The 25,436-nt window shown below is 41.1% G+C and overlaps 1 protein-coding gene across 1 annotated transcript; it reads right to left on the bottom strand.

The window, feature by feature from the left end:
- Window positions 1-1,540: 1,540 nt before the first annotated feature.
- LOC118248213 (inter-alpha-trypsin inhibitor heavy chain H4) lies at window positions 1,541-25,245 on the bottom strand. Its single transcript, XM_035546962.1, has 19 exons — window positions 25,201-25,245; window positions 17,964-18,124; window positions 17,479-17,583; window positions 16,705-16,867; window positions 16,491-16,601; window positions 16,278-16,406; window positions 14,651-14,767; window positions 13,900-14,068; window positions 12,862-12,978; window positions 11,238-11,419; window positions 10,132-10,314; window positions 9,375-9,514; window positions 8,601-8,755; window positions 8,053-8,085; window positions 5,581-5,676; window positions 4,661-4,835; window positions 3,185-3,339; window positions 2,193-2,295; window positions 1,541-1,616 (listed from the first exon to the last, which is right to left on the bottom strand). Exons 1-19 carry the CDS (start codon window positions 25,243-25,245, stop codon window positions 1,541-1,543), a joined length of 2,415 nt encoding a protein of 804 aa, XP_035402855.1.
- Between the last annotated feature and the right edge of the window lie 191 nt (window positions 25,246-25,436).

Here is a 25,436-nt window from a genome sequence, read left to right as displayed (position 1 = left end):
TGTGCACACTTGAACCTCACCAAGGGGAGCATGTGAAAGCTGCCCTTTAGCCATGCCCCATTGCTACAGGATTTCATGCTCTTTGCTATTCTTGCTATTAGCAGACAGGTGGAGGATGGAACATATAATTGCCCTGTAACTGAGAGCAGTGAATTTTTAATTTGCAGCAAGTTACCTGATAAAACCCAGCATGTAATTCAAATACCAAGTTCATTTATAATGCATATAATGTCTTAGTTTTCAAATTGGCACGCCAGCTTATGAAGTGGCAAAGCCAGCAATCTGATGTCTGCAGCTCCCAAATTCCACATTTTTTGGTCTGTAATTTGTCCAGCCAAATCTGCAACTCCAAATCCGTGTCTTGAAAGTACAAGGAATTCACATAAACAAATCATAGCATGATATCTAAACTGTTTTTTTTTTTTAAAAAAAAAAGAAAAAAAAAAAGGCTTCGAGTTACATAGTTTATCTTCCTAACTTTGGCAAGAAATTGCTTCTCTTTTAGTACAGTGCTATAAAATAATAAACTTTTTCCAGTTATCCATTATTGGCAGGATAGAAAGCAACTTTTGTAAAATCTGCAGTGCTGGCACGTGTTCCTGTGTTCAAAGATACGCACTAACTGAAATTCTAAAATATAAATTAATTTTGTAATTAAAAGTTATGAAAAAAAATAATTGGAAGCTAAACCTCTACATTTCCTTCCATGGGCAAAGGTTTATGCATACACACTTCCTCTGAAATGTTACCTCCATGTGCCACGTGTTGTTCTGAGCTCTTCATTATTTGTAAAACATCATCCAATGGTTGTAGAGTGTTACATGAAACCTTGCCAAAACCCAAGATGCTACATTTCAGGGTTGAAATGCCATCTTTCGCAATAAGTCAATGTCTGTTTTGCAGACATTTTAAAGCAGACCCTCAGAAACTGCAAGAATTGCTGGAACTAGAACCAGCATGGGTTGCCATCATCAATCACATTACTGTTGCTAATTTCATTAGTTTTGAACATTGGTACGGAACTATGCCCAAAGAACCTTAATACACCAAGACTTCTTTTTTCTCCTCCCATCAAATAACCAATGAGAGAAATGGCAAGCTAATATTGCTTTAGACTTCACCCTTTTTGCAAAACACTCAGTTCAAGAACACCATCATTTGCAACTGGATACCAAGTGCAAATCTTAGAAATTTATTACTGTTTGCACGACAAGTATGTTGGACTGGGTGGTGCCACTGCTTAATTTTATTCAGAAACTTAAGTCTGTCTGTCCATATCAAACTGTGAGCTGATAGTGCCACTTTTATTTAGTTCATTCACATAAATCTCTAACATTATTATAGAGTATCTTACAATCACAGACAACCAGCAAGCACATTCTCATCCTGAAAGTATAATTATTTTGAGGTAAGATATATATGACAGTTATTTATATGAACAGGTAATGCTTTAACTGTATTGTTTTCTTGGTGAGAGAAAGTATCAAAAATACGTGAAAGAGCATCATTTGTATTGTTTTCTTTTCCAAAATAGTCTTCTCTAGGAAGTTCCAACTAGTGACCAGCAGGAAACAGGCTCACTAGCTGACTCAAGCCTGTAATCTTTCTTGTATAGCCTGAAACAAAATCAAGAAAAAAATTGTGATAAATTGCAGGCCCAGAATCAACCCTGATCATACCCATGTTTGCAGCTGGTACCAAAAGTGAGAGAGGCAGATCTGGCACATCTGTGCTTTAGCCACAGAGGCAGCACTGATAGGGACACACAGAGACAATGAACAGAGATTATACTCTCACAGCATTTCTTCCCCATTGCAGATACTTGCTACAAGCAAGTCATTTTGTTTATTTTTTTTTTCCTCATGGTAAATCCAGCTGAGCAAACAGCCTCCCCTAGCCATGAATATGAGGCAGCAGAACCTAATTTTATTTGGCATTTTCATGCAAACCCAGGGTGTGATTTTTCCCTGCCCTGTGAAATAGGAGCTTTGAGCCCTGCAGTATCATTTGACAAGCAACAAATTCTGGCTGTTAGGAAAACATTCAAGAGTAAGTTCCTATTATTTATACCAAAGAGCTGTATTCTTACAGACAAACAATCCCTTAGTTTCATTTCTTTTGATCTCTGCTTTTTGCTCATAAAATAAATCTCAAAGCATGTGCATGACTCAATCTTATCCCACCTCTCTTACCTGGTAAGTCTGTGCTCAGATCCTGGAACGTTTAGAAGTCTTTCATCAGCTCTCTGATTTACTTTGGCATTATTCTCAAGCTGTGCTTTTAAATAAAATTGACCTGAGCAACAGACACACAAATTATTTTAAAATAATACCAAAACATCCGATTATGGTTGTTAACCGTAGCTATAACACCAGGAAAGCAGCCATCTGCCTCCAAACCCCCCCAAAAGAGATACATTTGGAGGCTCCCATAATAAATGAATAAAACTCACGTGTTTCAGCTGTGATCTGTTATCCCTAACACTCCTCCACAGATTCAGCCTTACTCTGATGTGTTTTCACATTTTGTGTGTGCATGTGGTTTTAGAATATGCAGCCTCTCCACTCGTAGTTTTTGACACAACTAAAGCTTTAGTCCCACCAGTATTTTGGGGGATGAGTGTTCATAATCAGCTTGTTTTCATTTTGTAGCCATTGCCGGGAACAGGCATATTTCCACTATTGTAACCCCAATTATTTACCACTTTATGTCCATTATTTATAATCCATTATTTAACATCGAATGATTTTTTTACATAACACAGCACTGTTAAAGTTAAGTCCTCGTAGCTAACACACTGGCTGCTATTTTAGTCTTATTTTTAATGTTTTCTAAACACATAGGAGCCTATTTAGGCTTGTACCAGCTGTGAGTAGAAAAGCGTTATGTTATGCTTCAAGGGTAAGACCCTCTTTGGAGGCCTCCCCTCTTTGCAGAATAAAGTCTGGATTGCTCTGAAGTAAATGGGGACATTAGATGTCTGAAAAGAATAAATTAAATGCAAAGTTTCTCTAGAACCCCCCTGAATTCCTGTTGCCTCACCTGTCCATTGATTTTCATGAGAGTTTGTAGGAACCCAAAAAAGTAAAAAGAATGTGGCTCCAAAAAAGCACCATATTCTCATTTTAGGAGCTTATTTACAAGACCATCCTTCTTTGCTGTATAGATCCATAATGATACATACCCAGAATTCCAGTGACTTTGTCAGAAAAACGGTCGATATTCAAGAAACACAGCTGAAGGAAATCGTTTGGAACCTTTACAAGGGATATTTTTACTGTGACTGTATCAGACAGTGATACTGTTACGCTACTTTCCTTTTCAGCTGAGACTCTCAGCCTAGGAAATAAATGATAATGTTATTTCCAAGAATATGAAAACAGAACATATATGTAAACAATTGACATTAATAATAATTCTTTTTTTGCTTTGTCTCCTTGCAATGGCATTTTTCATGGTCTGCCAGTGGTTATATTAAAATATTAAGCAGCATATATTAAAATATTAATATAACAAGTTACAGTAAAGTATTACAATATTAAGTTATATTATCATGTCTTAAAACATTCAGGTGTTAATATTTTAAGATAACTGGTATTTCTTTCCTCTATATGCCACTGAACACCCTTCCCATGTCGGGATACATGCAAATACATCAACAGAGAATAACTTCTTATTGATTAAACACCTTTTTTCCATAATGAAACAAAAAATACTTAGAAAAAAAAGGATATTTTTTCCATCATTTTAATGAGAAAAAGGATGGACCAGTTAAAATAATTGAATTGATTTTGAGAACAAGACAAATATGTTTTCCCTGGATATTTCACAAGATATTTCAGACCCTGCCTTTCCTCTAAGCCCCTATACTTTTTATTTTGATTCCTGCAGTTGCAAGGGCTCAGATGCTGGTTTGAAGCAGGAGGATCATTTTGCTTTGCAGAAGACAAATTATATAGGCGCATAAATCCAGCACATTCTTGGCTCTGTTTGGATTGCAAAAATAATTGAAAGCAGTTGTTTTAGGCCTTCTGTTACTGTCCAGAGGTGCCTGTATGGGGGGCAGTACTGTGTCCTGCCTGCCCCAGAGCAACAGCAGCTTGTCCTGGAGGTTTATTCTAGAAATACAAAAGAGCTAATGGAACTGGCTGAATTCAGCTCTTTCCTGTGGTTTTGAAGGCTCCTACACAAATTAGGCAGACAAACGCAGTACACGTTTGAAGTACTCTTTCTCCAGTAGCAGGCATTTGTTGGCATTACAGACAATTATTCAAACACTTTATGCCTTCCCATAAAAAATGTCAGATGCCCAGATGTGTGTTATTTCTAAAAGTGGGAAAAAAGAAAACTCCAGCCTACATGGAGCCAAATGATGTAGAAAAGATACAGTAAACACCAAAAACCTCACTTTGCAGTGCTCACCCCATGCCAGGATGAGCACAATGTGCCTAGTGGCAGCCAGCACGGCAGTGATACCAGGATTGTCATGCACCACAGCGGGTGCTTCTCTTTGGAAGATAAGTGTTGAGTTATTCACCAAATAATGGCATTTGGGAGCATTTATTTGAAGCAAATGGCACATGCAAAAGTGGACAACTGGCTTATGAGAGATGTGATTCGAATTGCCAGGACTGGGAAAGGACGGAATGACATTCCTTACCCCTGGACAACAGAGGTTGCTGATTCTGTCCACGGCAGCCGAATGTTCTTGTTGTCATGGCTTAAGACGATCTCATCCACAGAGACACTGATTTGCACAGCAGGATTCACATAGGTAATTTGAAACTGCACAGACTGATTTATTTTGTCCCCATGTTTCCCAGTCACAGAAAGTCCTTTAAAAACATTGGCGCAAAGTTGTCAAGTGACCTCGCTTATAAGGTACAGGTGATCTTAACAAAACTGCTTCAGCTTTGTTGCACTTACGGTTCTCAGATCTGTTTTTGGGAGGCACAGCACCTCCAGATTTCAGACCACATGCCCCAAAGCTGCAGCAGAGTCTGCATCTAGCCCCACATTGCTCCTCCTCTCTTAGAGGTGCTCCTTAACCACAGCAGCTGGCGACCAGCACGCAGGGACAATTCTCTGAGTACAGGACCATGAAAATAATGCAGCACTTTAAGAGAGCGCATCTTTCTGTGAGCATGTAGGGGTGAGGGGTGTGAGCATGGAGTTTAAGGTCTCTGCATCCTCAGAAGCTCCCAGGGGCTGGGGACAAGCCTCATGGCATGTGACACCAGGAGGAGGCCTGCAACCACACTTAAAAGAAGTGTCTTCAGCCACCTCACAGTGAAGATTAATGTTGTCTGAGTGAAAAGAAAAATTAAGCACAGCCTCTCCAGTCACTGCAAGGTGGCAGGATGCAGTATGGCCCTTCATGAAACACAGGTGTTCCTAAAGACACCGGCTGCTCTGAAGTGTTTCTCCTTTTTTCTCGATATTAGGGGTTGATTCCCTTGATGCAAGAGAAAGTTGTCATGGGCATGGAGAAGACATGGCCACAGATGCAAATCCCACTAGTCATGTGTTTCTCCTGGATCGAGGTCAGTTCCCACCCCATGAGGGATCTGGCTCACTCACCTTGCTCTGGATCTGAGATCAGGAGGACAGAAGGCTCTGCTTGCCCATCAGTATTTTGTTTGGGTAATTGCGAGAGAAGTGGTGGATGTTCTTTGGCTGGAAAGGAGAACAACATTAGCACAAGAAGAAAAATCTAGCCTATGCCCTTTGGGCATGTACAGCAAAATAATTCAATTTTGCTGTACCTAAAATACTAGTCACAGCTTTTACAGAATAGGAGAACTGAAATCAACACAGTAATTATTACTGAAAGTCACACCCAGACACAACAACTTGATATAGATGAAAACAGTAGATTTTCAGACTTAGAGTCTATTAAGAACAATGATCCCTCAAAAAAGCTGCGACTAAAGATCTTTTACACCACATTTCTGTTCTTGGTTGTATCCTCAAACCAGAAAGACTTTCTTGTGGGATACAGGGATACTTTACGCTTCTGTGGAAAGAATCAGCCAAGGAAGAGTTAAAGAATTTTCTTATAGCAAATGATACAGTCAGAAAAAAACATTAACTTATGAAAAACTGTATGTTACAGTTGTATTAATTATTAAAATGGGACTACTCTGTGTATTACTTACTATGAGTTTCCAGTCTCACGTGTTTGCTTAGCCTGCCAACTGAAATACTTAAAATTAGCAAGAAGAGTTTAAAGAAACAGTTTTTCTCTAGCTCAGCTAATTAACCAGGCAGAGTAGCAAGGCAGAAGCCTTTTTGGCAGAGACTGACTCCTACAGAGCACCTTGCTTAAACCAAGATGCCCCAATGGGGATAAAAAGCACAGCATTCATTGCTAATTGCTTTTATGCTCTGCCTTGCTGCTGGGCCATGCCTGGTGAACCCCCGCTGCGCTCTCAGCGCACCCATCCCATTCCTCGCGCGTACAACTGAAAACAACCTGATGGAAACAGCTTCTTATTACTGCCAGACCGGGGCTCAGAGCGCCGTCGACCTGAAAGAAAAGGTTTTTCAATGTCTCCTTGGTTTGGGGTTGTGCCCTTCATCTCCCTCCCTACTTCTAAAACAGTGAATTCTTCCTGCTCGCTAGCCACTAACTTTTTTGCATACACATGCAGATGACACGGTGGGCATTGTCCTGTCCTCTCTGCATTACAGGGACCCTCAGCTCTGTCTCTGCAGTGCCCGGCATCTGCTCTTTGCAGGATGTGTATTGTTAGCATGCAGATGGCGGTGCCCATGTTAGCTTTGCCCAGCAAATCCCATGTCTATGTATTTTTTTTTTTATTTTTTTTAAACCAAGCCACACTTCCTTCAGCTTACTAACATATGCTGTTCCAGAACTTTCGCCTGTATCTTCAAGAGGTTTAAATATTGTTTTCTGAAAAGGTACCAAGATTGTTTTCAAGATTTTATAGTTCATTGTAAAATATCTGTGGACCAAAATACATGTAAATATATACATATATATATATACACACATATACACACTATATATATAGTATTCCAAGCAGACATCCACAATCAAAACACATTTGCTAATATAATGTTACATATGAAAAGAAATTTATATTTTTTTCTTAATTTAAAAACAAAAAACAAAAACAAAGAGGAGAACTTACTAGGAAGTGGTACACTCATTCTATAAGCATCTGAAGAAAGAAAAAAAAAAAAGAGAACCCATATTTCATTCATGATTGTATTACATATCTTACAAAGCATTTCAGAAATCAAACCTGTAATTCTCCAGCTGCATCTGTCTCCCTTTCCCAAAGCAAATTATCTGTAGTAATGAAGTCCACAGAACATGGGCACTGATCCCTACAGAATTATCCCAGCCAAGCAATGGAAACAGACCAAAAACTCCTTTGAGGAAGGGGCAGCACAGAGCTCAGTATGTCAGTCCCCTTTGCGATGCAGGTCAGTGAGTTTGCTGTTCTTAAACTCCCTGGCACCACTTTGAAACATGCATCCTTCAGAGAATGTTTTAATTCCTTTAATGTATTTCCCTGAAAGAACTAGATGAAAAGCAGGACTCTACCTATAAAAGCATTGCTATTATGATGTGTTATCATAGTTGAGATTATGGGATTGATAATGCTAGAAGTTTTACATTATTATTCAAGTAACTTTATTATTTCCAAAAAGAGAGAAAAGATACCTAAATTATTCTTGTGAGTCTTTCCAAAATATCTGGAGCTTAATTTTTTGACAGATGCTTCACATATGGTAGAAAGAAGCAGAAAACATCATTAGCATTGTTCACTTGAAGAAATGCTTTTCCTTATGAGTCAAGAAAATTTTGGCCTTTGAGACATTCTGACTGGAAGATTTTCTCCCTGGGATCAGGTTACCCACCCAAGCCCTGGACAGAGCTTGCTGGTCATTGCTTACACGGTCTCCACCATATTTTTCCAAATCTCAGATACCCCCCTTTATGGAACAAGTACTGTGACCTATTTTTGTCTTTAGAGACTATTACTGAAATATGCTATTGGAAAAGCAGAAAGCATTTACCTCCTACTGGAAAGCTGCTGGGCTTCTCATTGTCTAACACAAGAAGAGAGACAGATTAGTGTCATACAGTCAACAGTAAATTATTCTGTCCATGTGCAAAACAGAAAACTAGGAGAAGTGGGTGTTGGAGCTGCAGGTGAAGAGATTTTATTTTTGTTGAAAGAAGGGTAGATACAGCACACGCAATACTCCTAGAGTTAGCTTGCTTTCCTCCTCTGCATTCATTTTCCCACTTTATTGCCCCAGGAAAAAGCTTAGAATATCCTTTGCAATGGCAGGGAATGCTGTATAACAACTGTTAAATTACTTTAATTTATATTTCAACAAATTATTTCCTATTTCAATAGTAGTGTCTGTTTCACCATGACACCTTTTTAGGAAAAGTCCTCCATGTCTGATTTCTAAAGGAGGCCAATCCTTAAACTCCCATCTTCATTGCGGCATATTACCCTGTCACACCCCTACAGAATGAAACTGTGCTGGGGGGTCCACAGTACATCATCATCAACAGCCACATGTTCCCAGGGGACTGTTTAACACCCATTTACCGGCTTCAGTGGGTTTATTTGCTAGCTCGGTTTGCTGCTGGCCAGTGGGTTTGGTGACCACCATGGAAGTGAGGGGTGTAACAAAGCCATACTGCAGAGACAGCTCCAAGGCTCGTGCCTCCAAGGCTTTCTGCTGCTCTTCTTGGGCTGAAATACTAAAGTCTGTGTTAATGATGAAGAAATAACATACAAAGTCTATGAGCAGGAGGTCCACAGATTTGTATTCATATTAACTGTGTCTTAAATATTTTTTTATTATCAAATGGTGAGTAATCTTATTGAGGTAACTCAGCTATTATGTGCTTGAGATTATGGAGATGCTTAGTTGTTTATACCACTGGAGTCTATATATGTTTCAGATGGATCAAAAATAGTAAATACATGATCTATGAAATGTCTTAAAGACACACTTACTGTTCTCTTTACCAGCTATTTTCATTCCTTTATCAATAGACATGATTGCTGGATGCAATACTCAATGCAATCCATATAATTAAAATACATTTCATAGTAATATAAACTATTCTTCATAACATTATGTTTTCATATATACACATATTTGATGATACAATCCTATAATAAACTGAAAAGAACCTCACATTCCTCAAGTACTAATGTGGTATTCTTCTGGTATACTATATTTTTTATTATTATATTCAGAAATATTTGTTTTGTTGTGCTTTCCCATCATATAATTTATGAATAAGGAATTTGCAGAGTGCTTTAAGAAGTTGAAAGTCTGTAATACAATACAAAACACTGAAAATAGCTTACGATTTTTCTAGAAGCTGTTGAATGGTTAAGTAAGCCCACAGTCTCTCGATGAAATTTCCAAAGATGTAACTTTGATTTTGAAATACTTGCTCCTTCTCTTTGACATTTGCTTCTTCTTTAAGAGTCAAGTCACTACCATGCTGCAGTGGGAGAAAACTGACCATCAGAACAGCTCCAGACTTCTTTTACAGTCACCTTATTAGACTTAAAAGAGCATTATTCAGGACCCAAGTGCCCTTTTACCCCTCAGAAAGTTTTCAGCAAGCTGTTTTCCCTCTGGAAAATGCAACCCCAAGCCACCAAAGCAGCACGTATTTTGGATATACATTTTTGGACTCAAAGTTTGAAAGAAGGAGTTATGAAATGGCTCCATTTGAACATATTTTTGAAATGAAAAATGTATGTTTCCTTCTCCATTCAAAAAACACAAGCAAGTTTCCTAAAGAAAAAACAAACAAACAAACAAAAAAACATGCTTGAAAGGCCAAAATATTATGGTTTTGAAAGGATTAAATTATTGTTTGCTTATTTGTGGATCTTCTTCCCCCCCCTTTTTTTTCCTTCTTCTTTTGTAGCAGATTCAGGAGAGGAAAAGTCTTTTAATTCTCAGATGTTTTCCTAGAATGGAAAAACAACTGTATGTCCAAATGTAAAGAACGTATATTGGACACAAAAGACTTCTTGAAGTCTCCTGCTGCACTATAAAAGACAGCATGGAGACAATACATTTTTCATGGTTACTAAGCTCAACACTTACTGACTGAGCTTTAATTTCCACTGGCAAAAGATCAAACTCATTGCTAATTTTTCCAGACACTATGATTTCAGATCCCTCAAAAAAGAGCTTGAAATTGTTCTTGGTTAACCCCTCAACAGCATTTTCTGGATACTGCATTTCAATTTTCATTAGTATTGGAGTAGCCACCTCTTGGTAAAAGCCCTAAAGAAAAACACAAAGAGAGAAAGAACAAATGAAGGCAAAATCAAGCGAAGGAATTTGTTGAATATCTAAAAACTCCTTAAAAAGAAGGGAGGAAAGCTTTTCCTTTCAGTAGAGGTGGGCAGCAGCTGCTTGTGTGAGACAGCTGTAAACCTTGAAAAATGAGTATTTTTTTCCCCATGTTCTGCACACTTTCTCCAGTCAGGCTGGTGATACCATATAAGTTGTATTTCCCATGGTTAATCAAGTACCCAAGCATCATCCCTGTTATCACTGTCCCACCCAGTTAAATGTCTTCTCTCTCTTTCTCCTTTTTTTTTTTTTTTTTTAAGTTGACTAATCCCGAGTTTTAACCTCTCCCTTTCTTCTTCACTGGATGGGGCAGGCATTTGGCAAATCCTTGTGCTCTGTGCATCCAGCAAAAATGGGCAGAAATGAGCTCCCAAAAAGAGAACAGCCCTAGAGTTAACATCCCATCTCCAAATGGGCAGGAACGTCCCAAGCAGGTGGTGCTGCAGGGATCAGTTTGCCAGGAGGTGCCTCAAGCTACGTGCTGCCTTCTAGGGAAACTGTAACAAACAGAACCCACTAGCACTTCTTTGAGTGGTTTGAAATCGGACCCAAGAACCAAAGTTTTGTCACAACCACTTCCACTGGACATTTTGTCTATTTGATGAAAAAAATTGTGAATTTCCAGGTTTGTTCAAATGCTAGCTAATTTGGGAAAGACGTCAATGTTGAGTCACGATTAGAGTGCAAACCCTCAGATACCCCCAAATTGATATTGTCCTCCTCCTTCCCCAAGATTAGCAGATAAACTCAAAACCAAATTCTCGTCTCAGAAGATCTGGGGTTTTGCTGTCAGGGCTAGACAGGAGCCATAGCTTACAGATGGCTTTTCTGGCATATTCCTTAGTCCTGACCTGGAGCTGCAAGGCTGCATCAGCATTTTCATATAGTCGACGTGCAATTCCCCCATTGCTTAGGGCCATTTTCTCCAGGAAATTATAGCTGACATCAAACCCAAAACCGAGGCAGAATAGGGCATATTTCCCATTGACAGCTTTCTGTATGTTTTCTTGAATGACTTCCACTTTACTCTCACCTGTGATTGAACAAAAGCATACCCATGATTTTTATTTTTTAAGAGTACAAAAAGATAGCAGGGGATTTAAAGGAAATCTTGTCTCTTAACAAGAATTCAGAATAAAATATTTGGTATTTGGACAATATTCAGTCAATTGAATTAGAGATGGAAGCACCACTCTGGATTTTGAGCGCCAGAACCTGATTCTCCCACTTAATGATTCTTATTACTTCAACTCACATTGTTACAGCTAAGTGCAAAATGTTTAACAAATTACGGGGACCAAAGGAGGCGTTCAGACTGTAAGGGACAGACGTTATGAATTAACATCACAAAGGATGGAAACATTTGATCTTAAGTGGGAAGACAAGTACCGTCCACAAAAATATTCTGCCTGAATTTGGAGGATAACAGATTGGTTAATGGTGTAATTCAGAAAAATTGCAAAGTAACACAGCCATGCTTCTCTCCTAGGCACTACATGTGATACCATCATCTTATCCCATTCAAAGAGCCACTGGTGGCCCTGTATGGTGAGCATCTTTGCCCACCTTTTCAGGCAGGAACCATAACTGCATGTAGGAATGCTGTGGGAGCAGCTCAGATATTCCCTTTCAGCCTGCTTTCCCAAGGAAAATTGAGGTGTATGCAATAACATTGCCTTTATCTGCATGGTACTCAACTGCTGTCTGATTTCTGGCAAACTTGTGGAATTACAAAGATATTTGGGACTCACCATGGCCCTGCTCAGCAGGCAGCACCTTGCACAAAGTTTATTTTAAAAACAAAAACTACAACAACAAAAAAACAGCAACACATAAAACAAACAAAAGACCAACAAATGAAATACAAACAAAAAAATCCAAAGCAGCATGGATCACTCAGTCTGGAAAACAGACTGATCTCATTAGAGAGCTTACAGTTGAGATGATATTACTGTCCTGGGAGGGAAGTTGGTGCCACACAGAAGCTAGACAAGCTCCTCCGATTCAGCACGAGTGATGTTTGTGCCATTGAAATGGGAGTTAGTGTTTAATTAACCAAATATTTCTCTCTTGTCCCCCCTGGCTTGTGATGTCCTAATTGACCAATAGTTAAGAGCTAGCCACAGAAGAGAACGCCAAAAAACAGGCACCTTGAAAATATCTCAAGATTGACGCAAGGAGGGTGAAGAACTGTAACTGATACCTCTCAAAAGGGACTGCACATATTATAAACAAGATCTCCACCTTTCAGCTCTAAGTATTGTACTTCCATGTTTCAGCCATGCCTGGGTACCTCCAGAACTTCCCCCAAGTTTATAAACTGGGAAGCCAATCCTCTCCCCAGCGCAGACCTGGATCCAGCACAGCCTGCTTATAGCAAGCCCTTCAAAAACACAAACTATGTCTAACAACAACTGGGATGCAAGTGTGAAAGTTAAAAAGCCATGGAGAGGACTGAGGCTAGGATTTCCTTACCGGATGTGGGCTGACCATCTGTCAGCAAAATAATCATGGAGACACTCTGCTCCGGCAGCCTCTCGGCTTTATCCAGCACTCTCACAGCAGTCAGCAGGGCATGATTGATATCTGTGCCTGCAATGAGAAAGCAGGCATCACTCACCTGGAAAGGATAATCAGTCGAAGAAATCAGTGCACTTCGTCTGCAGAGGCCCTGCAAAGTTGATTAAAGTTTTCTGCAGGAAGCAATCCTTCAGAGAGGTAAGGATTTAGGGGTTTAGCCTTCTGGTTTAATTACAGTATATTATATTGCAATGGCGATGCTGGAGCAATCTTTTGGGAGCCTTCTCCACACATATGTCATAGGAAATACAAATGTGTCTAGAACCATTAAAAGTGCTTAAATAAGCAAACCATCATCTGTTAACCCATGAAGAAATGTCTCCTAGGTTCATGCAAGAAGCTGAAGAAAAGAGTTCTAGGCACAGGTGACCTTTACCAGTGCTAGCTCCTGGGATGAGAAAACCTATATTAATACTTACAGTGTAACATTAATGAGAGAGAAAGCCTTTTAGATCTTCCTGAAAATGAATAGTGAAAATGAAGTACACTGTATGGTGTAGTAATTGAAATGCATCTTGCCTTTTTTGTCTAGTTTGTTTGTTTAGTATAACTTAATATGTACAGAAAGAGCCATAGTAGTATGACTGTTATTTTACAAGGGGATATTAAAAAATAAAATAAAAAATACAGTAAATTGCTGTGAAATGTTTGAGTAAATTTTCATTTTCCTGCAGAGAGAAAAAAAAAAGTTCTGTTGGAAATCTCTGTCTTAAAAATTTTAAACAAGACTTCCTGGCTTGTATAGTTCATAGATGTGACATAACCAACCCTCCGTATATACATATCACAAGGCAGCCAGCAATCAGTCTTCTGCCACAATCAGCTTTCCTATCCCACTCATCGTTCATAAGTAATGCTTTTTTTTCTAAGTGTTATTTTGTACACTGTTGGGTGTGTGTTTATGGTCACAGGTGTCTAGCTGGTGCCTGGTACCTCCTCTGGCAGTAATAGTTTGCACAAATCCTGCGGCGCTCTCCACGTTCTCTGCAGTGGCTTGCAGCAACGCACTCTTCCACTCTGACACTTTGTTGTTAAATGTGATGCAACTGAAATGATCTTCAGGGCGGAGGTCTTGCAAAATCTTCAAGAGAGCTTCCCTCGTCTGTTCCAAGGAGAAAACAACCACTTTGAATATTTCTACTTTCATATCAGAACTGGGAGTGGATTTGCATCACAATAAGGAGATTTATTATTGGCAGTATACAAGGTGCAGCCTAGTGCCTTTGTTTTGACCTAACAGCATTTTGCAGTTGAGACCATCAGAAATGGCTAATTCCCCTGGCTTACAAACACACAAAAAACATTCCCAAGATGGCTATAGAGGACTTTTCTGCTCTCTAGCAAATCTATGTACACAGTTTTCCGTAAAGGAAAAATGAATAAATTAATTCCTTATACTTCATTAAAGAACAAAATTATCAGTGAAATATTTGGCAAAGATGGAAGCAGGCAAAGTGCTCTCTGCCTCAAGATGTGATAGCCATGAAAATAGCCTTAACAGGCATGAGTTGCACTTTAACAGCCTTCATCTGTGCATACATATTTCCAAGTATTTATGTATTTATGAAAGTTTTGCTGTATATGAAATCACCATGTGTTTCAAAAGGGAAATTCAAAGTTACTTCCTTGAAAGGCTGGTGTCTGTCCCTGATACAAGCAGAGGTCAGTACCTGAAATAAGTTACCTGCTCAATTTTTCTGCCTGCCATAGAGCCACTTCGGTCTATAACAAAGATGACATTTTTGGGAAACACTGGCATTTCCTGGGGTGCAAAGTAATGCACAAAATACCCATTGACAATCTGAAATACCAAATGTAAAAATATGCATAAAATTATACATAAACAAATATTGCAACTTAATAAGAAAACATTGCCTCTTAATATTCTGGCATGGCAAGAAGAGGGGTCCATGGTCAGCATTTTATTCTTCTAAAAAAAAACAAAAACATAAACATATCAAGGAACTACTAAAATATATATATACAAATATATTTTGTATTTTAATGATCTTATTTTGTGCCAATGGACAAAGTGTTTTTAAAAATTATCACGTTAAACATAAGTGGTCTGTGTCACTCCAAATTTTAACCCAACTCACTTATCCCAAGACCATCACTTCAGGGCATACCCATAGCTATCATGTAGTTGAGGGAAAGTAATTTGGTATTAAGGAAAAGCAATTTGGTAATAGAAATGAGTGGAAGTGAAAGGTGGCCCAGAGGAAAGCAGTGATGCATGTTTCAGGTTACTGTACGGTTTCAGCACTGGTGATGGATGCTGCTGGTAAGAGAGTTGGGGGAATATCTACTACTAATCCCTTTTTACCATGTTTTGAATCTACCTCAAAAGCATATGAACAGGTTAAAATGGAAGAGAGTCACTGAATAATATATTTTTTTTTTCAGCTTAACATCAATTTAATCTTTTGAATGAGATGACAGACAGACCCTCTAATGGATGCAGCGATTCTGGCAAATGTGCAAAGCAATTTTGACCAGAAGGGTTTGTGGCGGAGACTGCAAATGGAGCGAGACAGATTATCCACCTGACCACAGAAACCACTTGCCTAAAGCAGCTGATATATAATCAAAATAATATTTAATTATTTTCTACATTTCAAATTTTTTTCATGTTATATAAACTGTATGTCTTGATGCCATATGTATGATGCACCCGTGTGTATCATTGTATATTACGTTACCTCCATATTCTCACCTCCACGCACAGCTCTGCTCATTGACTATGACTGAATATTTTTGCACATTCATGTGCACTTCATCAATGAAATAATATGGAAAGCAATGTACTGTATTTCTTAGTAGACATTGGTCCATAAGTATTTTTAAGTTCCTGCTCTCTTTAGCTGTGCCTCAGTTGTCACAAAAAATAAAACTAAGTAGTAATTTTAATAGTTGTATAAATCACATTCCTCTAAACTTCATTTACAAGAAGCCGCAAATCACATGACCTTGTATCAATTGTAAATAAATACATAAATACATAAAAGAGAAGGAGAAAGAGAGAAGGCAATGAGACATATATACAATGTGAATATGTATTTGGTATTGAAACAAAATTTGAGAGATGACTGCTCTTTCATGGCTGATCCATTCTTGCAACATGTTCAGTGTCCCTAGGGGTTTGCTTAACATCACCATCAGTTCCCGCTGCCCCTGTATTAATGGAAATAGCTTTTCCTATTACTGTTGGTGTTTCAAAGTATATGTTGCTGTTTTGCTGATTGCACCTCACATTCAGACCTATCTGTCATTGGAAAGGATTTTTATTTTTATTTCTGTTTCTTTTTTACCTGTATATCACCTGCGGTGGCAACTCGCTTAACATCATAACGCACAAGGAAATCACCATTGAGGAGGGTTTCATCAAGTTCAGGATTTACCTTCTGTTGATCCACAGTTGGCTTAAATAAAATATGAGCCTGAAAAGCAATCAAAAGAAAAGATTTAAAGCAACATAACTTAAAGCTGCCCCTGGCATTAATGTTTGGCAGCTGCTGCCCTACCTTGGTTTCATTCTGCACTTTTGTGAGTGCCTCAGTTAACTCGTTTGTCATGAAGGTGCTGTCCGTCTCCAAGAAGCGTATGCCCTGGGGCTCAAAGATGTGCACATCAATCTGAGAGTGGAGAACAAACCTTCATCATTGCCATGGAGGAAACCCTGCCGAGCCCCAAAATCACAGGGATGCTCCTAGCCCAGCCCTCTCTGAGGCAGCTCACCTGGAAGTGTTTAACCAGCTGCTGGGGTCTGACCTTGATCAGCAGCTCGAACAGCCCCAGCTGCCGCTTCAGCAGCTCCTCGTACACCAGCTCAAAAGTGACTTTGCTGCCAGCCGCAATGCTGACAGAAACGTGGAACTGCTCCAGTTTCCTGCCTGTGATTCTGGGGAGGAGAGCAAAGCTTTGCATGCGGTGGGCAAAGTTCATGAAGTGTGCTAAAGAATGGCCATATGGAATAAGTAAATTAAAAGGTATCAGTTTGTCTTAATTGGTCATAGAGAAGATGTCTTATATTTCAGGTATATAAAATACTTTAATGTGCCACAGGGGCTGCACATGTAAGCTAAAAAATGGAGCAGAAACCTCTCTGTGCCTCAGATTGGGTTTGAGCAGAACTGGGACTGCATGCATGGGAAGCACAGGTTAACTATACCCCTAACACATGACATCTGTTCAAGTGCCATGGCCATTGCGCTTGTGGGGAAGCAGACCCAATGGGCGAGCATCAGCTCAACCCAGCGAGGTGCTCCCGTGTGACAGCAAGCCCCAGGGCAACACAAAACAGTGACACCTCTCACTCCCGCACATTGCAGGTTCAAATATAAATCATATAATATGTGTGTTTATATAAACGGTCCCTCTCAATGAGAACCCAAAGCTGCTTTTCTTTGTCCTCCCTGAGTGATGGCTGACTGCAGGACTTCACCTGCCCCTCAGCTAAATGAGAAGCCAGGGATGAGCGTTGAAGCATCCTTCCTCAGAACGGCAACGTACTTCACGAGGCCAGCGCTCTGCCCCTGTGAGACTGCTGCATCGTATTCCTTTTGCGCAGACGCTTTCTCCTTTATTATTCCTGGGTATACTTTGCCATCGATGGACCTGTAAGTTTTCAATAAAAATCATTAACATTAGAGGGAATATGCTGGGGAAGAAACAAGAGGACCACCATGTGTTGTGTCCCTCAGTTGTTAGCTCCCACATCCCTCCCCGTCCGTGAGGACACCAGGAGTCACCACCAAAACACAGCCCTCCTCCTCAGAGCCTCAGAGGGCTGGGGCAACGTAACCACTGCCACTGAGCACATTTGTCACCTTCTTTCTACTTGGCCACCTACTTTTTTTTACCCCACAACATTTATTCAGGACATTACGGAGCTTGGCTCTTTGTGCTTTGTGTTTAGCACCTCCTAACAAGACAGATGAACCCCACTAAGCCCCCAGAGCTGCCTCCTTAACACCACAGCTAAGAACTGGTCCTACATGGAGAAGTTGGTGATAAAGGCTGTCTTGGGTAGCTCCACTTCAAAGGTTGCCTCACGAGACTCATTAGCTCGGTTGATGATTTTGCTGGTGATGATGGTGTGAGCGAATCGTGATGTGACTCTGCAGTTCACATGGAGGCTGTAGATTTCAATAGCATGCTAGGAAAAAAAAAAACAAGAAAGAAAGAAACATGCTGAAACAGAAACAGCTCCAAAAGTCTTTTTTTTTTTCTTTTTTTTTTTTTTTTTCCTCCCAGACAGCCCTTACTTGGGTGATGTTATTGGAAAAGTTCAATGAAATAATTAACTGTTGCTGTGTTACTCTGATATATCTCCTAAGATTAACCTCAAAAAAAAACCCCACATGCCTCTTTAAGTGCTTGACCCATGGAAAGACACCCTCTAACTTTTTACGTGATGATTTGTTTGCTCTCTGAGCTGTTGACTTTGCTGCATGTTTTCCAGGCTGGTGCCTTGTGGTGGCACAAGCTATTGAGCGGGTCTGAAACCCACAGGGGCCCCTGTCCCATGTTGTTTGCACAAGCAGGGATGCCCTTTGAGCGCTCATCTTTCTGCTGGTTTCGTGCTTCCAGGGGCTGGAGGGAGATGGGCACCACGCTGGAGTCACCTGGGAACACCTCATGGAGCAGCTGGATGGGGACACGTCTGGAGCACCTCCTTGTGCCACTGCAAGCAACCTCCTGCATGTGGGATTTCTGTTTTAAAGGCAGTGAGGCCCTATCCCAACCAGGTCCTGTGTTTTGGCAGCAACAGTAAAGAGTATTGGTCTGGATATCAACAGCCTGACAACAGCACAATAGCTTATTAAAACAAAAAACTCAGTATCAAAGTAGATTACCACACTTCTATTTTTACTGTCCCAGTGTCACAAACCTTTTGAATAGCTAATTGATCTTTAATTATTTTAACCATTCATCTCCTGTGCTCCCCAACTAACAGCATCCACTTAAGGAGTGCTGACCTCTTCCTAATTATGCCACTGGCCTAAACTGAAAAGTTTAGTCACGTTAAACTCAATACAAGGGTGACCACAGACGGTGCCGCAGCCGGCCGTACAAGTAACAGAGAGCTGTTTCTTTTTTCATTGTACACTGGCAGAGCAGGCTCCATCTCTTGATGCCTACTGACACTACAGAATAAAAAACAAAAATCTTCACCAAGAGACCAATTTCCCAATCCTGGCAGTTCAGGTGCCTCTTCCTGCCTGCGCTGGGGTCTGTCCTTCCTGGGGACACCTCTTCCCAAAGGCTTTTCAGGTGTGCCCCAGCACCCCTGCTTCTGCTTGTTGCTCTGGGAGCAGCACGAAGGAGCGGAGGGGTGCAGCATGGCAAGAGGCACCGCTCAGCGAAGGCAGCAGGCAAGGACCAGCCCTACGTGTCCACCTGAGCACAGCACAAAGCGGCTTGTTGCCTCTCCCTGTGGGCCCATGCACCACATCCATGGCTTCTTGCAGGGTCCTTGCAGTAGCCACGAGGTCTGACCCTGTCTGCATTTTGGTTGTATTTCACACTTCTCTGAATAGGCACTATGGAAATAAAAACCTTCAGATATAAGGCTTCCTCCATTTCTTTACTTTCTAAACTGAGACTGCAGCCACATGTACCTTGAGGTGTTCCAAAACACAGTTTGCTGTTCCATAAGATACAAATAACTGCCTCTGCTCTCTTCCATCCCATATTAAACACCTGTCAGAAACCACCTGGCACTGCAACAGTCCATGGCCAGTGGTCAGTCCTGCTGTAACTCCTCTGTGTCAAGATCCAAACCTCACCCGGTGTTCAAGGGAGACCCATAAATCCCTCAAATGGGTATTTTCCAGCACAGGGGAAGAGTGTGATCAGACACATCTGCAAATTTCTGCCTCCATACTTATACGTTAGCAGCCCAGAGAAACACAGAGAGGCCTTAAAAGGACCCAAAGTTCTCAAATTACAGCATAACACACCCAATGCTATACAGGTGCATCTCTGCATCACCTAGTCACAGCGATACCACCAGATCACAAAATGAGCAAACAACAAATTGTTAAAGAGAGAAAGAGAGAGAAAAAGAGCAAATACCTTTTGAGCAGTAGTTTCTGCTAATACTACAAGTGAGGAGAAGACCATCAATGCGAGCAACATTCTCTCTTCCATTTTGGAAAGACCAGATTTTCAAATGAAAAAGTTTATCTTAATCAGTTAATGAGTAACTTGTATGTGAGGATATTGTGTAGACTTTGAAGAGACACAGAAACATAATATTTACATGTTAAACATACGTAAAACTTGGGCTCAGTTAAAGTTTATTTTTTCCAACAGCTCTTTGCTGTTAAATGTTAGAATTTTAATGTTTCATAAAGCATAAAGCAAAGAAATCCTTGTGCTTTCTGTTTAAACTGAGATTCTACTGGGGCATGTAAAATCCCACAGGCAGCTGAACAGGTCTGTGCCTTCTTGGATACATGGATCTCTATCATGCCCAGCAGTAACAACTTGGAAAAAGAAAAAAAAAAAAAAGAAAAAGGAACAATTGACATTATCTCAAGCACTTCAGGGATTTGGAGGTTGCCAAGACATGTGACATCCATGTGAGATTTTGTAGCTGGTGACTTCTTCAAACCTTGTACCATCTTGCCCAGCTGGCCCATGAGAGACACTGAGTAGTGCTCTTGAAACATCCTTTTTGCTGTCTCTTAACCAGCTTGACAAATAGCAATGCCAATTGTTTGTTTTTTCAGCTAAGCAGTGACAAAAGGTAATCAGACCTTGCCTGGACTCCCCAGAGAGGTGCTAAGACCGTGCAACATATATAAGTGTACAAAGAAGCCATGAACTTTTCAAAAATCTGTGCAACAACAGCTGTGCACAGGAGTGCATCTGGCCTCAGCCCTAACACAGCTGCAGTGCATCCACCACGGATTCTGCAACGTTGTCTTGCACCTGTGCATCCAGCAGGGCTATTTAAACAAAAGTTTAGTGCTGGGAGAGCTCTGCACCTGAATTTACCTGTAAATTGAGTGGAATGACTGTTTTCACCTCTTATTTTATAATAAAGTTGCTATCTAAGAGGGCCATCAAACAGTTCTTGTGAAGTTTTTGTTGGTTCATGGTTGGTTTGTTGCCCTGGAAAAGTAAATTCTGTCCACATTTTTATATGTAAATACTCATGGATAACATTGTACTAACAAAATTCCTAAAATATCTGCTCACTCAATCGGCATTTAGGTAGTTTCCTATCTAAAGACATCTTGCATGACTATTTCAAGGATATTTCTCCATCTGAGTAGTTGTGATGTCTGCCTCTTTCACAAAGCATTTCAAACACATTTTGGGAAAGTAATTGGTTTTTTAGGCAATATGGTAAACAGACAATGGAGAGAACCCATTTGAAAAGGTCATCTCCTCAGCTCTACGTAAAGGGGAATCGAGATGAAACATGGGCACATGCAGGACAAGGAGGTGATCTGGGACAGCCAGCATGGCTTCACCAGGGGTAAATCATGTCTGAGCAATCTGGTGTCTTTCTATGATGGAGTGATTGCATCAGTTGACAAGGTAAGACCAAATGATGTCATCTACTTGGACTTCTGTAAGGCCTTTGACAAAGTCCCACATGATATCCTAATCTCTAAATTTGAAAGATAAGGATTGAAAGGTGGACCATCTGGTGGATAAGGACTTGGCTTGATGGCTGCACCCAGAGAGTGGTGGTCAATGGTTCTATGTCCAGGTGGAGACCAGTGATGAGCAGTGTCCCTCAGGGGCCTGTCTTGGGACTGGTGCTTTTCAGTATCTTCATCAGTGATATAGCTATAGTGCACCCTCAGCAACTTTGCAGGTGATACCAAGCTGAGTGGTGCAGTTGATACACCAGAAGGAAGGGATGACATCCAGAGGGACCTGGACAAGCTTGAGAAGTGGACCCGCGTGAACCTAATGAGGTCCAAGTCCAAGTGCAAGGTGCTACACCTGGGTCGGGGCAATCCCAGACATGAGTACAGACTGGGAGAAGAACTCATTGAGAGCAGCCCTGCAGAGAAGGGCTTGGGGGTTGTGGTGGATGAGAAGCTCGACATGAGCCAGCAGTGTGTGCTTGCAGCCCAGAAGGCCAACAGTGTCCTGGGCTGCATCACCAAAGGAGTGGCCAGCAGGGGAGGGAGGTGATTGTCCCCCTCTGCTCTGCCCTCGTGAGACTCCACTTGGAGTGCTGCATCCACGTCTGGGGCCCCCAGCACAAGAAGGATGTGGGGCTGTTAGAGCGGGTCCAGAGGAGGGCCACAAAGTTGATCAGAGGGCTGGAGCACCTCTCCTATGAAGAAAGGCTGAGAGAGCTGGGGATGTTCATTCTGGAGAAGAGAAGGCTCCGTGGAGACCTCATTGCGGCCTTTCAATACCTAAAGGTGTCTAATAAAAAAGATGGAGATGGACTCTTTATTCGGGTAGGTAATGATAGGACAAGGGGAAATGGTGTTAAACTAAAAGTGGATAAATTCAGACAAGACACTAGGAGGAAATTCTTCACTGTAAGGGTAGTGAGTAACACTGGAACAGGTTGCCCAGAGAAGTTGTGGATGCCCCATCCTTGGAGGTGTTCAATGCCAGGCTGGATGGGGCCTTGGCCAACCTGATGTAGTGGGTGGCATCCCTGCCTATGACAGGGGGTTGGAACTAGATGATCTTTGAGGTCCCTTCCAACTGAGCCATTCTATGGGGAGCAGCAAGCAAATGGTCCCGAGCCATTTCTGTGCCATATTTCTAGGGATTCTCCCCTAGAAATCACTAATGTTCACTTGTCTAATTGGAAAGCTTTTAGAGGGCTTTATTTATTCATTCATAGCCTGGTGCAAGACAACAAAATATTCTGAAATCTTGAAATAACACCAGGAGAGGAAAAATAACACCCCCTTGGAGCTCAGATGAACTCTTAGGCATCCACAGCCCTTGGTTCCAGTATGGATTTTATGAACATCCAAATACAGATATGTTAATATGCTATCGGCTGGCACTGTGGGGACATGTGCTCTGGAAACACATGGAAAAGACCACTCTGCCTGCAGCCACCAGCTGGTGAAGGCTGGATCCTGCCCACACCAACATGATTTCCCTGCCTATCTGCCCCATGCTGACAACTCCAGGATGGCCGATAACTCTTTCTCCACTGGACCTGCAGCCCCTCCACACAAACAAAAAAAAAACAACAAAACTTTTTCATATTGCTTTTTGACAGCCTTTTTCCATTTACAACTTCATAGTAGGTGATGCCATTATTCTCCTACATGGAGAGTAGGCTTCCAGTGACCTTTTGGGAAGAAACGGCTAATGCAGGGCTCATTAATTTACTACTTCAGCAGTAGTTTACAAGTTCATCATAAAAGAGTCTGTTAAGCACAGCCTGGTCTTAAAAGGCTCCTGCTTTAAATAAATTAAAACAAACAAACAAACAAAAAACAACAACAACAACAAACTTTGCTACTTCCAGGCAAAGTATGCTACTTGTAAATACAGTATCATCTATAGCAAGGCACGTAAATGCGTATATTTTAAGAGAGAAAAATTTCATTTGACTTCTTTAACACATGTAGTGCTTTAAGCCCTTAAAATGCATAGAATTATATACTTAGTGGCCTAAGATCCCCAAGAGCTAAAGGTTTAGCTGTAATTAAGTGGATCTGTCATTGGTTTTCTAATACCCCTATGTACTATCACACAGATGTTGAACAGCTGCTTGAGCTGCACAGATTTAGGCATCCTGAGATGTTTTCAATAGAGGCATCCGACTGTTTCTATATGAATCCTAATGGCAGCCATCCTTGCTGATGTTGGTGATGTGCTGGGCACAGGTCTGATCCTGCAACACTCGGTGTTCCTTACTCTGAGGAATGAACATGCTGTGAAATGACTTCAGACCCTTGGAGGAAAGATTTAAAGCCATCATGACAACAGGAGATACTTTTGAGTGCAAAAGGACATGAAAACTCACTTTCTGGAGGCAGTCAGACACTCCCCTGTCACTATTCCTCTATGAAAATGAAGGAAAAAAGGAAGAAACCACATTTCCCATGGCTGGATGTATTACATACAAAGGGATGAAGAAAAAGACGACAGCATTTCTCCAGACAGCTGTTACAACTGTTCTCTCACCTACAAACAGCTCCAGTCCTGCAGCAGCCACCAGTAACTTCCAGCACAGGATTGCTTCAGTTCATAAGGGAGAGCACAAACCCTGCAGTCACAAGTGGGGAGAAGTTTTGTCCCAGGGATACACATTTACCTCCAATGCATATATTTTTAGATGAGATCCCTCTTAAAAGGGAGAACATGAAATAGAGATTCCTGAACCTGAGCACTTAGTGTCACACAGTGAACCATCACAAATAATTGAACCTGAAGACATCATGGAAATAAAGCTCTTAGCAAAACCCCACTTTCCAGATAGATAACTTGTCTTGCTTCCCTGCCACATTTGTGCTGTGTGTCTGCAGGAGGCAAAGGTCTCCGTGCTGTGCTAAATCAGCACCAACATACCCAAAGATGGGTCTGAAATACAGCACCCCTCCTCCTCCTTTCTGGTTTCACCACTTCCAAGCAAATCTGCAATATTCAATCACTTGCAGCATACAAAGAAAGTGTGAACACCATTTAGCCCCAGTTGTCCTTCTCCATTTTCTTTTCTAATCGATAAGCAACGTCCTGCCAATTCTTCCTCACAGATCAATTAAGGAGGTGTAGTTAAACCTGATGCGGGGACAGTTCTGGCAGTATTGGAGTGAGAGTTTTTTTCTTCAGTATTTTAGTTCTTGAAGCTTGGTCCTTCAGAGAGAAAGAGGCTGTGCTGCCACTCTTGAGGAAGAGCGGTGAACAGCAGAGAGGAAGCAGTGCCTCAGCTGCAGAGAATAATCCCTGAAATTGAAAAATAGGCAAAATAAGGCTCTTTTAAAACTCTTTGGAGTTTTAAACTGTTGGCTGGGTTTGCCCCTGGAAAACATGAATAGGCGGTGAAGGAGCTGGGAAGAGGAGAAAAGAGTGATCCTTCTTTTACTAAATCCACAGCACAGCTGCTGCACACAGGTAAGTGGTTAATTCTGTGACACTTGCACTAACCTTGTCCATAACATTTGTAAACAAAACACATTATAAACACATTTATAAAATGTGTGTTTCTTAAAAGCAGCAACAGCATCTTTATTTTTCTTAAGGAAACCAGTTGTGGTGCTGCCTGCCATCTTCTCTCACCATGAGGGAATGATTGAGGCACTGCCCGCCATCTTCTCTCACCATGGCGGTAATGATTGAGGTGCTGCCCTGAGGAGGCCATGAGGGAGCTGCCACCTCTCCCAGCACCAGGAGGCCTCCCTGGGGTGCTGCCGTGGCCAGAACAGATGTCAGTGATTCTGCAATGCTCATTCAGCCAGCTTCTTACTTCCCTCTCTGTGAAAGCAGTGTGAAGAAATTGCACGGACACTAAAATG

The sequence above is a fragment of the Cygnus atratus genome, chromosome 10 (genome assembly GCF_013377495.2).
Source record: "Cygnus atratus isolate AKBS03 ecotype Queensland, Australia chromosome 10, CAtr_DNAZoo_HiC_assembly, whole genome shotgun sequence".
Taxonomy (NCBI): domain Eukaryota; kingdom Metazoa; phylum Chordata; class Aves; order Anseriformes; family Anatidae; genus Cygnus; species Cygnus atratus.
The sequence above is the reverse complement of the archived record's forward strand: the minus strand, read 5'-3'. Positions and strand labels throughout refer to the sequence as shown.